Source organism: Palaemon carinicauda, chromosome 10, assembly GCF_036898095.1.
Source record: "Palaemon carinicauda isolate YSFRI2023 chromosome 10, ASM3689809v2, whole genome shotgun sequence".
Taxonomy (NCBI): domain Eukaryota; kingdom Metazoa; phylum Arthropoda; class Malacostraca; order Decapoda; family Palaemonidae; genus Palaemon; species Palaemon carinicauda.
This window is the reverse complement of record NC_090734.1, coordinates 78,659,205-78,671,704: the sequence shown is the minus strand read 5'-3', so window position 1 is coordinate 78,671,704 and position 12,500 is coordinate 78,659,205. Positions and strand designations below refer to the sequence as shown.

The window sequence follows — 12,500 nt, the reverse complement described above, 5'->3', positions numbered from 1 at the left end:
GATGGGCGATGCACTTCTGCTGTTTCTGACTTTTCGGTGTTGAAGTCGAATCCTTTGACCTGAGCGCGGCAAGTGAGTGTCAGCGAAGGTATGTATTTCTCCGAAAGTGGAAGAGTCAGCTGACTGCTGGAGGTGAATGTGTCAAGGTATTTGTTCTTGACCACGCCCATGTTCATCACGCGACCAGAATCTTGCTGGGGATATCAAAATGGAGAAAATCATTGGGAGGCAATCATGTCTTAAAACTGAAGGAAGTACATAAATTCGAAGGAGTGGATAGAAAGACCCTTCCACCTTACATATATCATTGACATTACAACATTTCATAAAGATTAGTTGAAATTTGAATAGCTAAAGCTCATAACGCAATGTTTGTTGTGTTCAAATGCCTTTTGTTGAGTCGGATATGGGACATTATTGCACAAGTTCCGGGACATCATAAATTCCCTTGCATAGATAAACCATTCATGAAAATGCAAATAGATGATCATATGGCCTTTGAGTTAAATGAAAAATGCTTTTATAAGTAGACGAGGTTGATACACACATATATATGTATATATATATATGTATATATATATATATATATATATATATATATATATATATATATGTGTGTGTGTGTGTGTGTGTATATAAGTAGGAATAAAATAGTCAATGCTGCTATCATCTTCTTTATTCGGGAGCTTTCGACATAACTTAAGTCATCTTCAGCCTATCTGCAATTATCATATGTAAAATTAATAAAATTAATAAAATCTTCCTAAGTACATAGTTAGGAAGATACACTTTCATGAACTGATCAACTAGCTCTAAAATCAACCAATCAAGGAACATAAAACTTAAAAAAGACTTATTACACAAAACTATATAACTATATAAAAGACTCAATAACTAATATACCTAGTCACCCGCAGGAGATGATGACCACCCATCCAGACCAGCAACCCACAGACCAAACGGATCAATGGGTCACCGGTAACTGAACAGGCAAGCCCTCATTCAAGCTGGGTTTTGTCTTGAAAATGTATAAAGACTCCAAGATTCTCAGCTGGCTGACGCTACTGTTTGTCCGTAATTTTGAAATTTTCCTTAGAAATTGCATGACCAGATTTAAATGCGTGGTCATAAATAGCTGAAATTGGTTTCTTACTTAAAGGTATATTGGTTCGTACCGATCTCCCCATGTGCTCCGAAATCCTACACTGAAGCTGTCTAGATGTGCTTCCAGTGTAGCACTCATTACAGAGTGCACATTGAAAAATGTATATGACACCGGAACACAAGGGAGCAGGCAGACTCTCCTTATATTTAAACAGTGAGCCAACTGAGAACCTGTTAGCAAAAATTAGTTTTAAATCTATGTGGGGATAACATTTCCCCACAACACTCATAACCTCTGTTCTTAGTCTCTCCGAAACATAACCATAGTACGGAAAGGAGACATATAACTTTTTCTTACTGACTGTTTGAATTGTTAAATTTTGACTGTAAATTTCATCTAAAAACTTCTTGACATGATTATAATAGGGTTCAGAGGGAACCCATTGGTAATAAAAAATTATTTTAGAATATTTTCTTCCTCATGAAACCTCAGATAAGTTGAACATACATGATAACATCTATATAACAGTGTTTTTATCGAATTAATTTTGTAGATTTTTGGTTCTGAGCTTAAAAAATGAGTGCTTAGTCCCGTAAAAGTGTTTTTTTTTTCTTTTTTTTTTTCGAAATACTGATGTCTCAAAGGTATTATGTTTCCGAGAGACCAAAACATCGAGAAAAGGCAAAGTATCATCCTGTTCATTTTCTTTCGTAAATCTTATGTTACGATGCTTTGTATTTCAATAATCTAAAAACTGGGTTATGTGATCTAAATTTTTGAAAAGTAAAAATGTATCGTCTACATATCGACGGTACAAAAAAAGGCTTAAATTCTACAGGACAATCATTCAACCATTCCCCTTCACAATAACATATAAATATATTTGCCAACGGCGATCCCATTGCTACTCCATCTACCTGCTTATATAACTTATTATTAAACATGAATATGGATGTAGTGGTAGGTAGTTCTAATAGTATTTTAAATTGTTTATTATTGAAACCTTCGAAAATGTCCTCTGGGTTAGGGAAAAGCTGTTCGAGAATCATTTTTTATTACCAATGGATTCCCTCTGAACCTCTATTATAATCAAGTCAAGAAGTTTTTAGATAAAATTTACAGTCAAAATTTAACAATTCAAACAGTCAGTAGGAAAAAGTTATATGTCTCCTTTCCGTACTATGGTTATGTTTCGGAGAGACTAAGAACAGAGGTTATGAGTGTTGTGGGGAAATGTTATCCCCACATATATTTAAAACTATTTTTTACTAACAGGTTCTCAGTTGGCTCACTGTTTAAACATAAGGAGAGTCTGCCTACTCCCTTGTGGTCTGGTGTCATATACACTTTTCAATGTGCACTCTTTAATGAGTGCTACACTGGAAGCACATCTAGACAGCTTCAGTGTAGGATTTCGGAGCACATGGGGAGATCGGTACGAACCAATATACCTTTAAATAAGAATCCAATTTCAGCTATTTATGACCACGCATTTAAATCTGGTCATGCAATTTCTAGGGAAAATTTCAAAATTACGGACAGACATAGTACCGTCAGCCAGCTGAGAATCTTGGAGTCTTTATACATTTTTAAGACAAAACCCAGCTTGAATGAGGGTTTGCCTGTTCAGTTACCGGTGACCCATTGATCAGTTTGGTCTGTGGGTTGCTGGTCTGGATGGGTGGTCATCATCTCCTGCGGGTGACTAGGTATATTAGTTATTGAGTCTTTTATATAGTTATATAGTTGTGTGTAATAAGTCTTTTTTAAGGTTTTATGTTCCTTGATTGGTTGATTTCAGAGCTAGTTCATCTGTTCATGAAAGTGTATCTTCCTAAATATGTACTTAGAAGGATTTTATTTATTTTATTAATTTTACATATGATAAGTGCAGATAGACTGAAGATGACATAAGTTATGTCGAAAGCTCCCGAATAAAGATGATAGCAACATTGACTATTTTATTCCTACTCAAATTGCGATTACCAAGAGAAACCCATCTATCAACTATATATATATACATATATATATATATATATATATATATATATATATATATATATATATATATATATATATATATATATATATATATATATATATATATATATATATATATATATATATGTATGTATATATATACTATATATATATATATATATATATATATATATATACACTATATATATATATATATATATATATATATATATATATATATATATATATATATATATATATATATATATATATATACACACTATATATAGGTAATAGCTTCTAGCTAGCCAGAAATTTTAACTCGTGCCACTCAGCTAAAAACATGCCTGAGATACCTCTACCAACTGCCTGGTTTCGGCACGAGTTCAGTCTCTGCAGAGCCAAATGCTATCACCCTAAAGGAATGCCAGTGGATATATATACCCTTGGTAGATTTCTGTATTAAATGTCATTGTGGTTGATATTTACACTGTTTAAAATCACGGGTCTTAGTGATGTTTATATATATATATATATATATATATATATATATATATATATATATATATATACACCCCCACACACACACATATATATATATATATATATATATATATATATATATATATATATATATATATATATATATATAAATATATATATATATATATATATATATATATATATATATATATATATATATATATATATATATATATATATATATTATTATTACGAAGATGGTCTAGTGTAGAGTAAATACAATAGTTTATTCATGATTTTATCTATTTTTGTTAAATATTTTAATTATATTTAATTAATTTTTATTTATTGTAGAGAGGTTAGCCAGCTTTTATGGTGTGCTCTGCCTATGTAAACTCAAGTACATTATGTAAATTACGTAAGTCTTTCGTTGTGAATCTCATTGTATTCTTTATTCGAGTCAGTAAATGTAAATTTACATGGTTTTTTAAGAATTAACTTTGATTTTACGTAATTCATTTGCGAATGTTATTTTAAACTACACAATATGAAAAAGGGCTTAGGTAATGTTCATGTATATTTTATGAAGTATTGCATCATGTTTGAGAGATAATGCTCAGTAATATGTTCTTTGCAAACTTCTGTACAACATGCTTTAGAAATGTTGCGAAGGACCTAGTGATAAGATCACACCTTTATTTTTATTTCGGGGACAAAGGGTCGGCAGAGCTAGCTAACTGAGAGAGCCGTCTGGCGTGGCGTGGCTAGCGTTAGCTAGAGCAATACTTGGAAACGAGAAACATTTTTGGTTTTATATATAAGGGGACACCAGGTTTAGAGACAGAGAGAAATAGAGAATTGCAGCCTGAAGACAGCCCTCTTCCCCTCTCCCTTTCTCGCACACAGCTCAGTGTATTGTTTCAAAAGTGCACAGCGAAAAAATCAAAGTTTTGACGTGAGGAATATTTGTAATCATAGAGAGTACCTATAAAAATTCTTAGAAATTTAAATTTTTTATAAAAGGTCCTGTAGGAAGATTGGATATTTGTATTATGATCTGGTTTTCTATTTTTTCATAAAGTGTCAAACTTGAATATTGTATTACTCAGATTCAATTTCAAGATTGTATATAATTTACATTGCATTATTGCCTTTCTTAATTTAAGGTTTATTAAGATATAATTGTTAAAGTCAAGTTACTATATAATTTTTTGTCTCAATCTAAGTTATGTTCAGACTTAATTTATTCCACTGACTTATTTTGTTATTATATAAATTCTTTTCAGTGTTGCAATTTATATAGAATATATTTATTTTTGTAGAGAGTGTATTATTCCAGTCACCATCGTTTAGAATCAGATTCCACTCGTTTCCTGTTAAGAACCACGGTTAGTTTTAAATAATACTAGGAGTAATTACCAAGTTTAGTTTTGAGTGTACATAAGAGACCTTTGGATACTCATTGTTTCAAGTATTGCTGTCTGTGAGTTATTTGACTGTCTCAGAATTCGTGTATTAATATTTAAAAGTGTGACAGTTCTTATGTAAAAGTAAACTTATGAGTTTGGAATTCGAGAGGTTGAGTAACTTGCCAGGCATAATATATATAATATTATATGTTTGGTTCCCAGTCACATGCCATAGAATAATTTATTTTTAGTTCCCAGACCAGGGAGCCATATTGGTATAATACATATGTAATGATTAGAATAGTTAATATTACATGTTTAAAACAAATGACGTAATATGTCATGTTGGTTTGAGGAGCTAACCCTTTGATTTGCTGTAGTCATTCAAATCGTAAACAGGACATACAATGCAAATCTCAGCAATTTGACATTCTTCTTAAACGTCAACACATTGTCTCAGCGTGTGAAAGTTTGTGACGTCACCGGATGCAGGTGTCTTCGGAGTTTGTGACGTGTCTAAAATAAACTAAGCATACGATATCTGTGATATCGATAATTTAGTCAGTTCATATCTATACTTCACCAGAATTGGTCATCTGGACCAACCCAGCTTCCTCCAGTGATGGAGATGTTTAACTCTGTTGTTTTTATAGAATAAATACTTAAAAACTATTAGGATGTATTCAGTTATCCATTTACATACATCTGAATCAACACATACTCAATGTGTGCTTATAACAGTAGCACGCCAATAAATGGTGGCAGCGATTAAACTCTAAGACAGCGATTAAACTCTAAGACAGCGCTTAAACTCTAAGAATTAGAGAAAAATCTTCAAGACTTCAAAATAATAGCTGTAAAACCAGAGAAATATCTTCAAGACTTCAACATAAAAGTTGTAAAACCAGAGAAATATCTTCAAGACTTCAACATAAAAGCTGTAAAACCTGAGAAAGATCCTCAAGAACTCAACATTATCTACATGAATCTACAATTTTGACGAAGTATTATAGTCCAACGAAACAGCTAACATCAACAAATGTTAGAATACAACCTGAATCTTCAATCAACATCCTAGGAAACCCAAGGACTGGCGTTCAACAATTGCAAAACATATCCAGGAAGAACTACATTCAACAAGAAACTAGAACGAGACATCGCTAACAAAACATCAAGAGAGAGAGAGAGAGAGAGAGAGAGAGAGAGAGGACGTGTCGACTTCATATATAAGCTAAGTACAGATTTTTTGAATTCATTCCAGTTTGGGCAGTGAAGTGTAGTTATCACAAGTCGTTAGTCGATTATTACTGGGGTGAGTGAATTGCTAATCTTTGTTATAGGAAACTCCAAATTCTCATTTAGAATTTTTCTTTCTTTGTGCTAATTCCTTTCTCTTTCAGAAATTCTCGGGGAAATGTTTTGGGATTAGTAACATTTTTGGGGGAATTTTATTATACATATGCGTTTACGCAGTGGGCGTCTGTACTCATATAGATATTTTGATAGAATTGCAAGGGGTCAAAGAGATAGAAAAAAAAAATACAGCAGTCATGGCTCCTCCTGTCAGCCCTACCCCTGGACCTAGTGGTGTAGGCCAGGCTAATCCTCCTCCAATTGTGACGCTTGTAAATGCCAGGTCAGCAATCCTTCCTTTTCAAGGTCGGGTCAACGGGTTCTTGCCACAAAATGTGGAGTCATGGATTTCATCCGTTGATGCCCATTTAAATGCCAAACAAATCGTAGACCATTTTGTACAATTACAAGAAGCTAAAAGTTTTATAGATTTTTCTAAGGGGGATGCGAGTGCGTATTTAAGAGGTGTTTCATTTCAAGAAGCAGTTACTTGGGATGATTTCAAAGTTAGGTTACGCGCGATCTATGGGGGTGAGGAAGCCTTGGATGTAGTATTAACGTTACGAAATACACTTAATCAAGCCACTATGAATCGGCTTAATGTTATTGAGAGAGCAGCTCTCATAGCTGATAGGCTTAACGAATATCAGGACATTTTAGGTAATTCCACTTGGGTTACTAACGATAACATCTCCGTGAAAGATTTTTTACGATTAATGTATTTAACTTGCATGACACTTATGTTGCCTGAAGCTTTAGTGCGGTGTTTTGATAAGAAGTTAACGCCTGCAAGTACGGAATTGGATGTCTATAAACAGATAAAGAAACACATGTCCAAGTGTCCAGATCTCGATCCCGTGTTAACTCAAGTTTTTGCAAAGAATGAAACAAAACCACAAACAGTGAACGTAGTTAACAGTCCAGTAGCGGGATTGACGTGTTACAACTACAAACGTCAAGGTCACATAAGCGCAGACTGCAGAAAGAAATTTTGCTCAATTCACAACACTGCAACGCATTCTTATAGTCAATGTTACTTGCGTAAGACACAACAATATCCCAGAAATACACAGTCAATTCCACAGTCAGTTCCATATGGAAATAAAAAGAAAAATCCTCATTTTAACAATAAGAAGAAACAACCAAATGTCAATGCAGTTCAGAGTCCGAAACAAACAAACACTTCTTCAAATATCGCTGAGCCTGGGCCGTCAAACCAGACCTCGCAAGGTCAGACTAATTTTCAGAATGTGCAGAGCAAAGCAAATACCACATAGTTAACTCTAGAGGGGAAGAGAGTGATGTTGGGTCAAGGTCATTCATGTCAACATCAATAGTATTGAATAATCAATTTAATGTTTTATCAGATAATTGTGAGACAATAGATTTTCCTATGAAACACACGGCCGAATTAAGAAAAACAGTGCATGCTCCCGTAGATTTGCAACGAATTCATACAATAATAAGCCAAAATGAGTTACGGCCAACCTTATATGCTGTAAATTTAGAACACAAATCCTTTACGTTATTTTTTGACTCTGGTAGTCCACGTAATATTATGGATTTGAAGACGCATCATTTGTTGTTTTCGAAGTTTCCGATTGAAAAATCAGGAATTAGACTTTCAGGTATAGGAAATAATGAATTAAACGTCATAGGCATAACTCATATTCAGTTCAGAGTCGGTAATCGCACGTTTGCCGATACATTTGTTGTTGTAAAAAACATTAATATGTATCCAGCTGTAATTATAGGATACCCATCTATGGGAAATCAAAACATTATCTTAGCTCCTGCCAAGCACGGCGTGTATATCAAAGGGAAATTCTATAAGTCTTCTAATACCTTAAAATCAGTTTTGGATAAAAAGGAGACGACAAATGTAACCGTAACGTACGTTGAAAAACCAATAACTTGTCTCACTAATAAAGAAATAATATACGCGACCCAGCAGAATTCTCGTTCACCCGTAATATCATCTTGCACGCAATCTATCGAACCAAACATACCTTCGAATTTAATAGTGCAAATATTAATCCTTTCCGATACTTTGAAAACTAATGGATTGTCTGTCACACAAGCTATTTATACAGTAGGCTCACATCAGCAATGTAATATCGAAGTCTGTAATCATTTAAATAACACTTTAGTAATTCACAAAAATCAACATATCTTGGATGTAGAAGTTTATAAACATCGTATTCTTACCGTTGCTGAAATCAATCACTCTCAATCAGTTGCGGATGAATCCCTTTTGCGATCTATTAAAAATAAAATCAGTATGGACATTCAAGACGAAAAAATTCAGCAGAAAATTTTTGAACTTTTAACTAAATATCAAGATGTCTTTTCCACTACGGATGGATCCTTAGGAAAAACAGATGTGATCGAGCATCAAATAAGGTTAAAGGACAAGCAGAAAATTATATATGTACCCTCGTACAGACTCCCTATGAAATTCCAGAATGAAATAAATGATGAAGTAGGTAAAATGTTAGAGGAAGGAGTCATTAGAAAATCAAACAGCCCTTATAATTTTCCTTTAATAGTTGTACCGAAAAAAGATCGAACATGGCGTATCTGCGTCGACTTTCGTCGTCTAAACGAGGAAACGATCCCTGATCGATTCCCAGTGCCATGTACTGACGATATTTTGTCTTTGTTAGGTCAGAATAAATATTTTACCAGTTTGGACTTACTTAAAGGCTTTCACCAGATATCATTAGAAGAAGATAGTATCCCATACACAGCCATCAGCACAGCCAGGGGACATTATGAATTTTTACGGATGCCTTTTGCTTTACGTTGTGCTCCTATAACATTTACAAGAATGATTAACATAGTGTTTGGAGACTTGTTAGGGGATATATTGCATGCCTATATGGATGATCTTGTAATCTTTTCCAACACCTTAGAAGAACATCTACGTAAGTTAGAACTAGTACTACAGAGAATAAGACAACATAACTTAAGGGTAAAGATTAGTAAGTGTGAATTTTTCAAAACAGAATTAATATATTTGGGTTTCATGGTGTCAAGCCAAGGTCTTAAAGTAGTCCATGATAAGGTGTCGGCTATAAGTAATTTTCCCATACCTACTAATGTCAAGGGAATACAGCAATTTCTGGGTTGTAGTGGATATTACAGGCGTTTTATACGCAACTATTCAATAATAGCCGCTCCTTTAACTGATCTTACGAAGAAGGGCGTAGATTTCATATGGTCTGAGCAACATCAACAGGCGTTTAATACTTTGAAAGATGACCTGTGTAGTTCTCCTATCTTAAAATTTCCTGACTTCGGTAAGGAATTCTTCATTGCAACAGACGCCTCAGACTTAGGAGTAGGAGGGGTATTGCTTCAGCAATATGATAAACAATTTTTCCCGATAGCTTTCTATTCTCTAAAATTGAGAACTTCCGAAAGTAAGTATGCAGTAATAGACAAGGAAGGACTAGCTATTGTTAATTCGCTAGTGCATTTTAAGTTCATAATTTACGGTTATCCCGTTAAGGTTCTTACTGATCATAAACCACTAACAGAGTTCTTTAAAGGCTTCAATCACAGCCCTAAACGAACTCGGTGGCATTTGATCATTCAAGATTTTGGCGCAAGAATCGGGTATTTACCTGGGAAAGCAAATATCATTGCGGATGCATTATCACGCAACCCCGTGTCATCTCGATATACAGAACTAATAGCGCTTAAAACTAAAACTGCGATTGAATGCGCTAGGAAGTTTTACGAGTGTTACATTTGTAAACATGGAATTCCACACATGATAATCTCAGACTCGGGTGGTGAATTTAATAATCACTTTCTTACCTCATTGTGTGAATTCCTCAACATAAAGAAAATAAATACCATAATATATCACCCAGAGTCGAATGGGCTAGTGGAAAGAGCAAATAGGAAGATATTAAATATATTAAGGGTAACACTAGGGGGATCAGACCCCAACTGGGATATTGCAATACCGGCGGCACTGAGTACTCTGAATCATTCATATCATATATCAATTAAAATGTCACCGCATGAAACATTGTATGGTACCCCAGTTAGAACACCTTTCCATGTATTAACGCCTACAACTAATCTATCAAATCCTTTAAACGAATGTATAAATGCAAGTATAAGTCGATATGATATCCTTCGAAAGAATTTAGAAGAATCACAAATCATAATGAAAAGGAATCATGATAAAATAGCGAAACCAACTAAAACATATACCGTGGGTGATAACATCTATTGTATATTCAAATCAATGTCAGAAAAGGGCTCAATTATAAACTAACACCTAAGTTTGAAGGCCCATTTAACATTTTGGAAACATTAACGGCCAATAGGTTTAGAGTTCAAAACGTATCCCAACCCACGGATGAGAGAATAGTACCATTGGCTCACATAAGAAATTAAAAAGAAAAGAGAGGAAAAGAAGTGAGGGAAAATTTTGTTTTGTTTTATGTGATTAAAAGTTTTCTTTTTAATACAGGAGTAATTACATATATTTTTTCTCGTTACAGGTTTCCAAGATGAATTTTTTGTTGTTGGGAGTGATATTGTTCGCTCAGACATTTTTCTCGTATGGGATGAGCTCTAAGACTAAAAATATATATTTTAAATATGGCAATATAGTTGAAAGACAAGAAGACATTTTTATTACGTCAACCAACGTAATTGTAGAAGTGAATAAGCAAGCAATTTTTCTTCAAGAGAATGATGTCATTAGCTTAAGAACCGCCATTTCAAGGTTTTCTGCATCATTGGATGAGTTGCATAGAAGACATTTTCATTTGACTACAAAGAGTTTGCTTGGATCAACATTAAAAGTTGCAGAGATGCTATCTGATGACTTGAAAAATAAGACTGGCGAGACAGGATCTTTGGCTTCTGGCCTTTTGATGTGGACTGTAGGACACGAACATAAAGAAAGACGGAATCCGTTTATTTATGCTGCATTAAGCATCTTTGGGTCTGTTGCAAGTTTAGGTTTAGGAATTTCCAATCGTCTTAAAATTAGTAATCAAAATAAGAAAATTGAGTTCTTGACTCATAAAGATGAATTGATTATGTCAAAACTAAGGAATCAGTTAGCTTCAATCAATAAAATTATGGATTTATTAAATGAACATTCAGATAATATCGTTCAAATTATGGAAGTACAGGATTTGTTGGCAACATTAACGTATTATGATTCAAAGATAGATCACATACATAACAGAATTACACATTTCATTGAGAAATCCAAGGATTATGTAGAAGCTATCACGTTAGCAACTAAAGGTGTATTGTCGCCCCATTTGTTGCCTATAAGTTACTTAAAGTTAATTCTAAAGAACGGAAGGGATAAACTAGGCTATGTTCCTTTGTTAGACGAACATAGGTTAGAATTTTATTACAGCCTAATTACAGTAAACGTAGATAATAACAAGATTATGATTACAATTCCCTTTGATTCTTCTGATGCCTGGCAATCTTACAGGATATCACCATTTCCGACTTTCATGACGAATCACTCAAATCCAGTAATATCCAGTTTGACAGGACACATATTGATTTCCCCAGACAAGGAAACATATACGGTCATTAAAGACTTAAATCAATTAACTCACTGTTCAGACACAATGGATAGAAAAATATGTACAGCTGACTCATTTGAATTCCATAAAAACTTAATGGATTCATGCGAGTTAGGTATAGTGCTAGACGGTGCTCTCTCCCATACAAGTGAAAATTGTCTGGATAAGCTTTATCCCTTTGACAATAATGAGTTCAATTGCAGACTGAATAATGGCTGGTGGATACGATACGACAAGGACGGCTTCAATGTATCATGCCCTGACGGATCCACGTCCTTCACCCATATCTTCGTCGCAGCAGATGGTTGTGTCGGGACTTCCCCGAATTCCATGGTGACTGGTCTACGGACAATCATCTGAGAACGAGCCTACTTCGCGAACTTCACGTGGACCTCTACAATGCCAGCACTTCCTCTCCCGTACAACGGACAAGTTGCCAAGCGGTTGATGAAAATAACCGAAATGGACCACCTGTCACCGACATATAAGGAAATTCTTCACCCCATACTACTAGCTGGTTTGTGTATCACGGTGGTGATATTTATCGCCGTGAACATCCTTGTTTGGCCTAGGTTACGGCACAGCAAGCAG

The 12,500-nt window shown here is 34.4% G+C and overlaps 1 protein-coding gene across 1 annotated transcript in view; it reads right to left on the bottom strand.

Annotated features, from left to right (window-relative positions):
- Nucleotides 1-12,500, bottom strand: part of LOC137648430 (cell adhesion molecule 3-like) — a 209,273-nt gene that overhangs the window by 1,766 nt on the left and 195,007 nt on the right. The window contains exon 7 of the mRNA XM_068381349.1: nucleotides 1-194. This exon is cut by the window's left edge and continues 23 nt beyond it. Coding sequence (XP_068237450.1) covers nucleotides 1-194 — 194 coding nt within the window. The remainder of the gene's footprint in view (nucleotides 195-12,500) is intronic.